Genomic DNA, 12,416 nt, shown 5'->3' on the forward strand with positions numbered 1-12,416 from the left:
GATCAATATCTTCCTCAGCTGCAAGTTCTAGCGGATAAATGGCAGCTCAATGGCGCAGCCTGGTGTCCTCAAGTGTTACTGCAACCTACAGTCAAGTCTGTGTTGCAAATAACACTCTGACAACAAAGAATCAATAATTCAAAACAGATGCAGGATAATCATACAAATGTTTGTATCGTCTATATGGTGTCAGGTGCTTGTGGAAAAAAAATTGTTCAACTGAAGTGTAAACTTGGACAAGTTCGTATTAGAAGCAGCTATTTTAGAGCTTACTGCACTATTATGGTAATTGGTTTCTAGGTAATGACGTCAGCAAAATCTTTTTTTAATTAAACTGTATTAAAAACAATCCAAACATTGGCCATCATATGCTCATGTAGATTTGTAACATTGATTATTTTTTCTTTGTGTTTGCCTTTAAATTTGTTTTGTTTGGTCGATGAATTAAATAAACGTATAAATAAAATAAAAATTCCAAGCCACGTGACCTAATCGTACCGTGCGTGTGACGTCAGCGCGCAGCCCACAACAAGAGAATTCAATGCGGAAGTGAGAGTGAGTCTCGACCATGGAGCAGGGGCTGGTGTGTTTCTCAGCGTAGAGACAGAAATACACGATTACATTAGAGACAAAGACACAATGTCCCATCGACAATATGCCTGAATGTGTGACCATTAAATATAAATGAGAAACTGCCTCTGAACGGGATGGATATCTTCATAAACGAGGGAGGCTCCTACACGGTGAGACAATTCACACAAAGTACTTTTTACACATCTGTCAGTACTTTGCTTTCACCTGTTCTGTTTTAATACGAGGTTTTAAATGTGTTTTCACGTCTTAAAGTTCAGAGTTTACTTCAACTTTTGAAGCTTGGTCTCTGAGTACAGCAGGAGCCGGTTACTGTGACTGTAAACTACAAATACCAACACATTGAATTTATCCTGATTGATTTAAAAAGACTGTTTTTCTTTTTCAGGATAATCTCATCGGGACCTTACTCGCTATTTTTGGAAACGTGCTCGTCAGCATCTCCCTAAGTATTCAGGTACAGAGACCCTTTCATTTATATACATATAAAAAACTCCCCTGTATTAGTTTATACTATGATGAAATTATCTCTTACACACTCATTATTCTCATCTTATTTTATACTGTTGTGGATTTATACCTGTTTATTTATGCAGAATACGTACATGTCTATACAGTTATACAAAACTTACTTGCATTTATATGTATAAATATGTCAATATTTCCTTAAAAGTAATTCACAAATACAGTATATATCCTCAAGCAATCATCCTGTTTCTCTACCCATAATATTCTGTCTCTAGGTGTATCAATAATACATACTCAATAATAGCTATATTATGATTTTATTAAATCTTTTATTTTTGGTTTTATTTCCTGTTTTATTATATTTTCTAATTTCATGTGATTTCTTGTCTACCTACTTCTGATCATCTACAACTAGCATGGAATCAATAAAGCTTATCTATCTGATCTGACCTGATCCTACCTTATCTTAAATATACTTATTTTATTGCCTGCTGTGCCAAACATCCAAATAATGTATACGATATTATTTCTCACATGTGGAGTAGATATTAAGCTGTTCTTTCTGTGTGTCATGTACCTCTATGTAAACAGCTGGAGGCTCATCTTGGGAGATTAACCATTTTGGGCTCTGCTGTCACTACAGTATCATTTTCAGCCTTTAGGTGAAACCTTTATGGATAAAATACAATCGTCACGAGTCATCACTGTCATTTTTTTATGACTGCTGCCCATCCCTTCTGTGCTTCTAATGTACACTAACTGTACAATGTCTGCAATAGCTCCACTGTTAAACCAGCCTACTATAGATGTTTGCTTTGTTTAATCCATGTGTAACACAGTCTATTTACATTCTGCCAGTCACCGCTGTGTTTAACCTGAATACTTGCAGAAATACAGCCATGTGACATTAGCTGGGACGAAGGACCCGCGGACCTTCTACCGCACTAAGACCTGGTGGTGTGGGTTTGTGCTGACATGTCTCGGGGAGGGAGCAAACTTTGTCTCTTACGCCTTTGCCCCCCTGGCTCTCATCGCACCTCTTAACGCTGTGTCAGTTCTGAGTGAGTATGATTAAAACTACAGTGCCACTGTAATGTGTTGGTGCTGAAGTTTGGAGATAAAGTATCACTATAATCCCAAAGCCGCTGCTCACTGAAATTCCCTCATTTCACTGTTCACTTTAAATACATGTTGAATGGAAAATGTATAAAATCTTGCTTTGTGCTTTTCTTTTTCAGCCAGCTCCATTTTGGGGCTTATTTTTCTGCGAGAGAAATCGAAGCCAAGCGACATTGCAAGTAAGTTCAGCCTGTGTGTGAGGGACTGAAGATCACTCCAGCACTCGCATGCAAATATCATGGAAGTTGTGACATTGTATGTAAATGATTACTTAGCCTCATGGCACACTGCACACTACGTTCTGTCCTCATGCTGGTATTATAACTGAGATTACAAAGTTCAAATGTTTGTCTATGTACAGGACATATTCTAAATGTGATTCTGTAAGATTTTATAGAAAAGAAACAGCGCTGTCTCTTAAGTTTGACTATTATATCTGAAATTCACTCTACTTTGTCTTATATCCTAAAATATTTTCCGTCTCTCTCTCGACACTGAAAACTGTCAAGTAGCTAAAGTGAATTGTGTCTTGTTTCAGAGCGTTATGCGCTGTCCTTCCTGGGCTGCATCCTAACCATAGGAGGAACATACCTCTTTGTGGCATTTGGACCAAACTCTCATGAAAAACTCAACGCAGAGAACATCGTGAGGCATCTAGTGGGATGGCCCGTTCTCTTGTATCTGGTAAGATGTTTTCATTCACTGAAGAAGCATGAGCCTCTATAAACATTTGTTTTCCATATATTACTCCACTGTGCTTCAGTTCCAACCCACACTCGGTAAACAAACGTCAATGTATGTCATCGCTAAATTGCATTTTAAATATTTGACTTGTCATAATTGGCTAAACACGAATGAAAACCGCAGAATCCTTAGACAGTTATAGTATTGTTAGAGATATTGTTCCTGTACACCTCCCACACCCATTGCACCCATCATTTATGTTCCACCGACATACGTCCATTATATAGGAAGCAATACAGGAAGCCTGCAGTTCAGGTTTGGTGACTCTCCTGTTTTCTTTTCTTTCTTTTTTTGATGATAAGGTTGTAACCATAGCCTGTAAATAAAGATGGATAGCACAAAACCACTGACTCTAATAATTGTATAAGAATTAGGCTAAAATATCACGGATACAGGTGCCACCATCTTGTGCTTTTGACTGAGTGCGAGTCAGAGTCTGCGTCGGAGTGATCATGGTGCGGAGCTGCGTTTCTCAGCTGTCATTCACGGTGTTTAACCCTGTTTTTATAGCATCAAACTAAACTGGGTTAAAACAACTCATTTGACAGAATCAACCAAAAGCTAAATTGGGTTATACCGATACCACAAAGCTGCTATGTCGTGTTTCTGTCTTAGAATCATTTGGTCTTTCCCCTTTTGGGCCCAAATCATGTTCCACATTGAGCAGCGACTTTTCCAGTCATCTTGACACATGTTATTATTCAGCATAAACTTTTATCTCTTGACTGATAGATGTGAACTTTCCTGCACTTCCTGTTGTGTTCATTTGAAAGTAGTTTTGTTGTTTATTGTTGCTGTTTTCCTCACTGACAGCTCCTGGAGATTATCACGTTCTGCCTGCTCCTTTACTTCTACAAGCAGCGCAGCGCTAACTATGCCGTTGTTATTTTGCTGCTGGTCGCCCTACTGGGTGAGTCTGCGGCATTAAAGCCCGTCAATATCAAGCCATTACCATATTTTACTGGAATACACTTGAGAATTTCAAGAAGGCACCTGAGGTGTGGTGAAACAAGTTTGAGTTGTTTGATCTCTATTTTTACACAGGCTCCGTCACGGTCATCACGGTGAAGGCGGTGTCGGGCATGTTGGTGCTCACGGCCGAGGGCACCATGCAGCTTGACAACCCGATCTTCAGTGTCATGGTTGTGTGCATGGTGGCGTCAGTGGTCTTCCAGGCCAGGTGAGAAACGAATTAAGAGGCGGGAGAGGGGTTAGAATGAATGTGTGGTGGCTGTAGTGTTGTCGTGTTCATAAAGAGTAAAGATACATACATTGGCTTTATATTCAAGTTTTTTATGTTTTTTCTTGCATCAAGGTTTTTCAGTAAGTTTTCTTTTTTTTTCTGTTGTTATCGTTGTCTTAGATTTCTCTCCCAGGCTTGTAGGCTGCACGACTCTTCTCTGATTGCCAGTGTCAACTACATCCTCTCAACCTCCTTGGCTATTGTAGCAGGTGAGTTATGCTGTTTGTCTGGGTTTGTGTTTGCCCACATTTCTGATTATGTTAACAGTTTTCCATTGTAGCCAGAATGGGATGATTGTCAAGAAAGTGCCTGTTAATCTGCATCCAAAGACCCTTTCACTACTTATTGTGGCTCAGGAGGTTATGAGTAGTAAAAGTAGTAATATAATAAAACTATGAGGGCTCCCTGGAGAGTCACAACATGGAAGTCACGAGTTGTTTTCCTCTCTCCTGCTTTTAGGTGCCGTGTTCTACTTTGAATTTAAGAACGAAGACGTCCTGCACATCTGCATGTTTCTGTTGGGGTGAGTTGTGCACAGAAGATATTTTGACACGTCACAGTTGAATTCTGTTTGACTGCCTCTGTTTCAGGCTCCTGCTGTTACACATGCTGACTCAATGTCACGCTATCATTGCTTTTTATAGGATGCACACATACCTTGAAATGTTATCTTTAAACTAGGCATGATGTCACCTTCTGACTTCTTCATGACTAATCATATGATATATTGGGGAATAATGGTCTGACCAAAATTAGCTTCAGATTGACTCTAACCTGATTATTTGTGGAGATATCTTTTTTTAAATCTTGTTGACCTTTGTTGAGTTAATCATGTGGAGATAACCTCTACACAGTAATCTTACCTCAGACAGGGGTGAAAACAATACCTTGCTTGAATAGCTATACTGCCGCACAGGGTGATTAACATAGAAAATGGACATTTGCTGAGAATATGTAATTACATATTCTGACTTATTGAAAATTGTTGAACTTAGTTGTCTTCTTTTGCTTAAAAGCTGTAACTGATCATTTTGTTCTTTGTACAGATCGGTGTTTTGTTTCCTGGGGGTCTTCCTCATCACCAAAAACAGGAAAAAGACCAAAACCTTTGAGCCGTACGTCACTATGGATATGACCAATGGTTTGTATTAACTTCTTATATACTAACTGTTGTACAGGGATCTGTTTACATTTAAAGCTACTCAGCAAGGAGAAGCACCTTTGTCCTATTAATCCACATCACAAATTGGCTGCAAGACAACAATATTATTATTTATATTTATATATATATTTATATACATATGACTGAAAGCTAAGACAGGAAGCGGTTTTAATGACGTCTCAAACATTTGAATTGGTTTCCTGTTACTAAACCTACCTAATTGTACTTCCAACACAAAGTACAGCAACTGTGACAGATATGGATGCCTGTACCGTGCCAATTTTTCATATGATGTTGACATCAAACCCTAACGACTAAGAAATGTAATTCAGACTTGATATTTTACAGTAACTGTATTATAGATAAAGTTATAGTTAAATGTTAAAATGCACATCTTTTCTACAATGCTTATTCTATAAAATAAAGTTTAATTATACGATCAGCGCATATTGGGAAACATAAAAGCGGCTATTTCTGTGAAAGGCTTATATTGTCCGATATCATCAGCCAAGCTATATATTAGTCGGGCTCTATGTTTTCCAGAAGATTTTAATTGTGCAGTCGCTGAGAACCTTACTTTTCCATCTTCAGGTGTCCCGACTATTCATGACAAAGGCCTGAGTAGTCAGCCAGAGTTCACTGGTTCTTTCACCTACGGGGCTCTGGTCAACAACGATGGAGTGCCTCCTGCGACTCTGCCGGTCGCCAACCTGGAGCAGCCGCCAGTCGGCTTTGGACCCGCCAATGCATCGCTTTACCCGCCTGAACTGAAGAAAGAATAGGACCAAAGTTTTCTTCTTTCCCTTTACTCCAAAACACCTTCAGGGACTTTGAAGACCACGTGGGTTACAGTCAGCTCTTTCCCCAAAAATCACGAGCCCAGGAAGTGTCCACTGGGTGTTTTTAACGTTCCCTCATCACTGGGCACTCCTCTCCCCGATCTTTCCATTTTTAAATCTCTAAACCAAAACGTGACCTTAAGAAGCTTTTCTTTTTTTTCCCCAAGAAGAAGACGACTGTATTAATTACAAAAATGAAGAGAAGAAACTCAAAGCTCCTGGATGTTTTAGAAACATGACGGCAGAGAGAGAGTTTCACCTTGAAGTTTACTGCCTTTTATCGTGCATTACCATTGATATTTACTCAAAAGACTCACTTCCACAACTGTTTTGTTGCAGTTTTGTTCTCATGTACTTGTTAATGAGGACATACTGGGGACCATGCAGTAATCTGTTCTTCCATTGAGGACTGTGAGGTTCCTCCCTGATTTCCAGGTTCCTAGAACCTTGTAATGTAGCTGCAGACTTTCAGAATATTTGCCAATGAACATTTTGACTTTTAATGTCTGCCTCTGTCTGTCTGTCTGTCTGTCTGTCTGTCTTATTTGAGCGGTTTTCTCTCCTCACTTTTTCTCGTTCGAGGGATTTTAATTTTTCTACTTTTCCTAATGTTACCAAACAACGGGTGCAATTCTTTTAACTTATTGTATTTATTATTTTTTCTTTTAATGTGCCTTGAAAAGTAGCTTTACACTGGACATTACTGTAAGGTGGTATTCAACATAAACCATGTAGGTGGGTGATTCTTCACTGTGGCTGATCAGTTATTCTAAAGCAACTATAACCTGTCGGTGTCTGTCAGAATAAAAATAAACATCTGAAACCTTTTGAAAAGAAAAGTGATGATGCTTTTGAGAACTGAAAAAGAGAAGTGTAAGAATACGAATAATGGAAATACTGATAGTGTACAAACAGTTAAATATGTTAGTATAATAAAGTAGTCTGTTGACAATTATACATTTTAATTTGTGTTTCTGGAAGTGAAATATTCCTGATGACAAATTTAGAAAGAAAAATCCAGGTAAGTTGCTAATATTAATGTTTCTACCTGGTTTGCATTGTAAATGTAGTTCGTTCATTTCAGTGTAAGACAAAATAAAACAAAGTATTAGTGTAATATGAAAACAACACAAAAAATATATACTTATGCACTTATACACATTCCTTGAATGAAAAAGGACCACGAAGAAGAAAAATCATTTATAAACTGCCTGTTTAATATGAATAACACAATATAAATGCAGATGGCCACCCCCCTTTTTTTATTTCCTTTCTTTCACAAATTAATTATACATTAACCAGAAACCAATTAAACTTAAATATTACTCATTTGATTCATACTGTTTCATAATTTTTCCTAAATTGAATAATATTTGAGCAACATTTGAAATCATCTTGAGAAATTCAGTTTCACTCCATAAACAGAAACACATCTGTTTCAATGTACTGTGTGCTTATGGACTTTTGAACTTGTACTTCCTTCTATGATCCTCGTCATTTGATATTAATGTAAACAGCTTTTGTTGGTTTTCACGTAGGAGCCCATTTCTGGCTTTATACGTAAGACCAATAATATTTTAAAATCTTAAACTGACTTGATAAATAGTCTTTCTGTTATGGTTAAAACTGGGGAACTAAACTTCAACTTTAAACCATTGTACAAACCTGAAGAAGCATGTGTGTGTGTGTGTGTGTGTGTGTGTGTGTGTGTGTGTGTGTGCAACAGGTGGATGCAGTGAACCACGCCAGCGTGCAAACCTAGAAACATGACATGAGACAGGAGTTGTCTCCACCCGGTTGGGATGAGTCAGCTGATTGATCCTCACACTAGCTGATCAAACGTCCACCATCACATTGTGTCAAACTCTGCTGCTGCTCCATCGCCACCGAGCTTGGAGCAGCAGCAGCATCCTCCCTCCTGCTGCAGCCTGATTGGTCGGTGACGTTCTCCGGCGACTTGTCATTGGTCGCACCTGCTGGAGTAGGCTGCACCATCATCATCATCATCATCAGGACAACAGACACACAAGACGCATCCCAGCGGCTCCATCACAACTCTTCCTACAACAAGTCCCCTGCAGGACATCCTGATTCCCATCCACTTGCAATGGGCTGCTCGTGCTGCGTTCACTGACACAAGTGAGGTGAGTGTTTTTACATATTTTCAATCTGAGGTGGCAGCAAACTTCATCACGAGCCGCGACTCTGTGGTAACTTCAACCCCCCCCCCCCCCCCCCCCCCTCCGTGACAACATCTGGCGTCACGAACATCTGCTTTTAACATCAACGATCGGTTGTTGTTGTTGTTGTTGCGGTGAAACGCTCGTGCAGCTTTTGTTTTCTTTTGCACGAGCCTCTAACGTCACAATGCGTGTTTTCCTCGGTTGCACATTTTGATGTCACGATCATCACCGGCCATTTATGTTGTAAACATGTGGAGTGATGCTGTCGTTTCCCTCCACAACCTCTGTCTGCTCGTCTCTTTCAAAGATCCTATACCAACATTTGATGTGTTTTTATCTATATTTAAAATCCACTGTGTATTTCCTCTCAATATTTGAGATTCAGCTTATTTTTATTGGATGTTAGTGTGATTTAAATATTGAGGACGTGTCATTCGACCCTGTCTACCTCTAGATGGCGCTCTATCACCAGTACATGTTTCCCATATTAGGGTCAGACTTTGCTTCACTTGTCAATATTTTTTTATATCATATGATTTTATATGATCTATGTTTTCATGTGTTTTTAAGCTCATAAAATTATTAGATTTTAAAATATTTATTTGGTTAATTAAAGTCTATCGGTAGAAAATGAATCAGTAACTTTTAACAGTTGATTTTCACTTTATGTTCAAATTCACAGCTGTTTTTTTCTTTCAGTCTTTAATTAAGGCAGAATGTATTATTATTTACAGCCTGAAAGTTTGTATTTTATGCAGTGAATGTTAAGCTTATGCACACTGTACTTTGAGGCAGTATATATACAGAGAGGCACCTGTGAAAGCTGGCTGACTAAAGATATAATGGAATCATAAAAAAAAAAGTCTAAGAGAGATTATTTAGTAGTATATATATATTTTTTGCCTCATTTTGCTCCTGTTCATCATTCTCTGGTTTTGTGATCTTTAAAGTCGGAATCTCCATCCTTCCCTCATCTTCGTGTACCAGTGTTTCACCTCCTTCTCACTTGGCATCAAACATCCAGCCGTTATATTCACTTCATCTCCAACCTTCTAAACTGTCAACCTCACCTCTTCCAGTTCCCGTCTCTGTGATCCCTGCCTCCCCGTCAGCAGTCTATTCAAAAGGCTTCAACATGCTGCGAGAGAGCTCCAAGGCATGGAGCAACGGCTCCGAGGCCTACAGCAGCGATCCCGAGGAAGATGAGGAGGAGGAGGAGGAGGACATGGTGTTCGGGGAGAACGATCAGGACGGCGTGGCGGACGAGCTGATGGATCTGAGCGACCTGCCCACGTCGCTCTTTGCATGCAATGTCCATGAGAGCGTGTTCGAAGAGGACGTGCACAGGGTGAGACGGAGCAAACTCACTTTCTGGGTCATAGCCTAGCTGTGTGTGTGTGTGTGTGTGTGTGTGTGTGTATTTGCAGTGTGTTTTTATGTTTGACTCATCCAGCTGAATGTGTCAACGCATCAAAGATTCAAAGCCCAGCAGCACGTGCATGATGTCATCCGCTGCTTTTGCTCCAGTCCAGTCATGGTCTCAAGCTGCGTTACTCCAGATCAACACACACACACGCACACACACACACACGCACACACACACACACACACACACACACACACACACACACACACACACACACACACACACACACACACACACACACACACACACCTGATGCTGTAATTTATTTTCCAGGGAGCGTGGATGCAGGGCAGTGGATTAAAATATGACAGAATCATGAGTCATACTCTGCCTTCATCCATGTGCCCATGCATATCATTTGATCACCACCGTACTCAGTGTGTTATTGTGCCCCAATGTAAAACAGAAGCACACACAGACACACACACATGTTAGTCATATGTCTGTGTAGAGAGTCTGTCTGTTACAGTTGTTTCAATTTGTTTTCAGACATGAAATCCCAGAAAATGTCGGCAAAATTAGGAGCAGACATTTTCCAGAGTTTGCCTCTTAAATATGCGTAACGCAGCAGGAGATTTCCAGGTCAAATGGGTTCACAACAACAGGAATATTTCCAGAACATTCAGGCGAGAGGTGGCGTCTGGCGAGATCAGGCAGGAGGCAGGACATGATGTATATATTCTGCTGTGGAAATCACATGTTTTTATCACCAAAAGCTCTTGAATCCCGTTCTCTTCCCAAGATGACGTCCGCATCTTCTACGTGTGTTGGCATCCTGAGATGTTTGTGTTCAATTTTGCATCCATCACGTGTTAGAAACCTCAACAATCTGCTCATATAATCGCTGTGAATTCATCAGACTTGTTCCTGCTGTTTTCTCACATGGGCTCTTTTTCCAGATTTCCAAATTTTCCCCAAAATGTCGAGAGCAACTTAGGAAAATGTGCAGACTTCAGTGCATGTCTGAAAGCAGCTTCAGACTCATTATAAGGCAGGGATACTCGGATCACAGCTCCAGTTTGCTGGAGGAGGATACAAAGAGAATGCTTTCCTCCATCCTTCCAGCTGGCATGCTCCACACCTCTCTCTCGCTCTCTTAGTCTTTCATTCTCCATCAAACCTATCCATCCAGTTCTCTCTACTGTACGTTTCTAAAATCTACCCTCCTCATCCTCTGCATTTAGTTTCCTCCCCTCTCTCTGATGAGTTTTAATATTCCCCTCCTGTCTCTCCCTCTCTCTCTGAAGCGTTCTTTATTTATCCTCTCCGTGTATGTAAATGCAAAGCGGTGAGGCTAAATCTGGCGCATGCACAAAATCCCTTTAAATGAATCACTCCTGCTTTGTGAGTTAGCTGTTTGTAAACCCATCGCTCCGAGTGGTGGAGTCCGCCCCCCTCCTCCCTTTCTTTTTTCTTTTTTTTACCTCCTCGCTTCATTATGATTCACATTCTGGCTTTTAAGTGGAAATGCCACCCACACACCCTTCAGTCACAGCGTGTCAATAGATTGTTCTCCATACGGCTCAATTAAATGAGCACGGCTAAAAATACATATTTTTTTGTCTTTTATTTAAACTTTGAAAACGAGGACAGGAAGGGATGAGGTATGAAATAAGAATAACAAGTTGTGATATTTTCAAAGCTTGAACAAGGACTTGATGAGGTTGTGTTTGGCTTGTAGCAGTGCCAGTCTTCAAAGCTGTCGTGAGGGTACACACACACACACACACACACACACACACACACACACACAGTTGTGTCTCCATGACTTCAGAGTACATCAGTCCGACCTTAACTAGAGTTATTACTAGCCTAACTCTTACCCTAACTTTAGCCTAAACTAAACTGAACTAAACTTAATCTTGTCCTGAATTTAACTTTATCTTATCTTATCTTAACTGAGCTTAACTTAACTTAACTTAACTTAGCCTAACCTATCCTATAACCTATGATATCCTAAACTTAACCTAACCTATGACCTATCATATCTTAAACCTAACCTGGCCTAACCTAACTGTAGCCTACCCTAACGTAACCTAACATAACCTAATGTTCACCTTGGCTAAATCCTAACCCAACCTAAGCCTAACCTAAACTTAACCTGATCTTAAAACATGTCTTAACCCTAAAATGTAAAGATTATGTTATGGGGACTTGATTTTTGTTCCTGTAAGGAAAACAAGTTCCCATAATGTGACTTATTTAGGTCCCCACTACATGAGTATTACCTGGACCTTACACACACACACACACACACACACACACACACACACACACACACACACACACACACACACACACACACACACACACACACACACACACACACACACACACACACACACACACACACACACACACACTCATGCAGTGTGTAACTCGATTCTGAATTTGTAGAATTTTGGTTTTCCGCTGACGGCTATAAACCTGACTTCTCCAAACTCAGTGTCTTCATTCTGGGTGAAGTACAGGGACATGGCAACCTACATTCTGTGTCTTTGGGCTCTTGGCTCCCTTCCAGCACCGACATTACCTTCTGTTTCTGCTCTCAAAGGCCTGCATGCAGGAGGGCTGTTTAGAGGATGGGCTGTTCATGTAATCACACTGCGAGAGGGAGGGATAGAGGGAGACGTGTGCCCCC

The 12,416-nt window shown here is 40.2% G+C and overlaps 2 protein-coding genes across 2 annotated transcripts in view; both read left to right on the forward strand.

Moving 5' to 3' along the window:
• Positions 1 to 532: 532 nt before the first annotated feature.
• On the forward strand, positions 533 to 7,119 carry nipal3 (NIPA like domain containing 3). The gene is made up of 11 exons (XM_034576422.1): positions 533 to 743; positions 980 to 1,048; positions 1,949 to 2,120; positions 2,298 to 2,357; positions 2,717 to 2,862; positions 3,736 to 3,832; positions 3,967 to 4,102; positions 4,286 to 4,374; positions 4,625 to 4,688; positions 5,212 to 5,306; positions 5,919 to 7,119. Exons 1-11 carry the CDS (start codon positions 708 to 710, stop codon positions 6,107 to 6,109), a joined length of 1,155 nt encoding a protein of 384 aa, XP_034432313.1. The 5' UTR covers positions 533 to 707; the 3' UTR covers positions 6,110 to 7,119.
• Positions 7,120 to 8,174: 1,055 nt separating this feature from the next.
• Positions 8,175 to 12,416, forward strand: part of rcan3 (regulator of calcineurin 3) — a 47,199-nt gene continuing 42,957 nt past the window's right edge. Inside the window, exons 1-2 of the mRNA XM_034576432.1 lie at positions 8,175 to 8,310; positions 9,429 to 9,697. Coding sequence (XP_034432323.1) covers positions 9,485 to 9,697 — 213 coding nt within the window. The 5' untranslated portion in view covers positions 8,175 to 8,310; positions 9,429 to 9,484. The remainder of the gene's footprint in view (positions 8,311 to 9,428; positions 9,698 to 12,416) is intronic.

This window comes from Hippoglossus hippoglossus, chromosome 22, assembly GCF_009819705.1.
Source record: "Hippoglossus hippoglossus isolate fHipHip1 chromosome 22, fHipHip1.pri, whole genome shotgun sequence".
NCBI classification, from domain to species: domain Eukaryota; kingdom Metazoa; phylum Chordata; class Actinopteri; order Pleuronectiformes; family Pleuronectidae; genus Hippoglossus; species Hippoglossus hippoglossus.

Excerpts from the sequence above, each read along its gene's own strand:
- nipal3 (XM_034576422.1), top strand. The coding sequence starts at position 708 with ATGGATATCTTCATAAACGAGGGAGGCTCCTACACG. Across the intron at positions 2,358-2,716 it reads GAAGCCAAGCGACATTGCAA|AGCGTTATGCGCTGTCCTTC; the intron begins GTAAGTTCAGCC and ends GTCTTGTTTCAG. Across the intron at positions 4,689-5,211 it reads ATCTGCATGTTTCTGTTGGG|ATCGGTGTTTTGTTTCCTGG; the intron begins GTGAGTTGTGCA and ends TTCTTTGTACAG.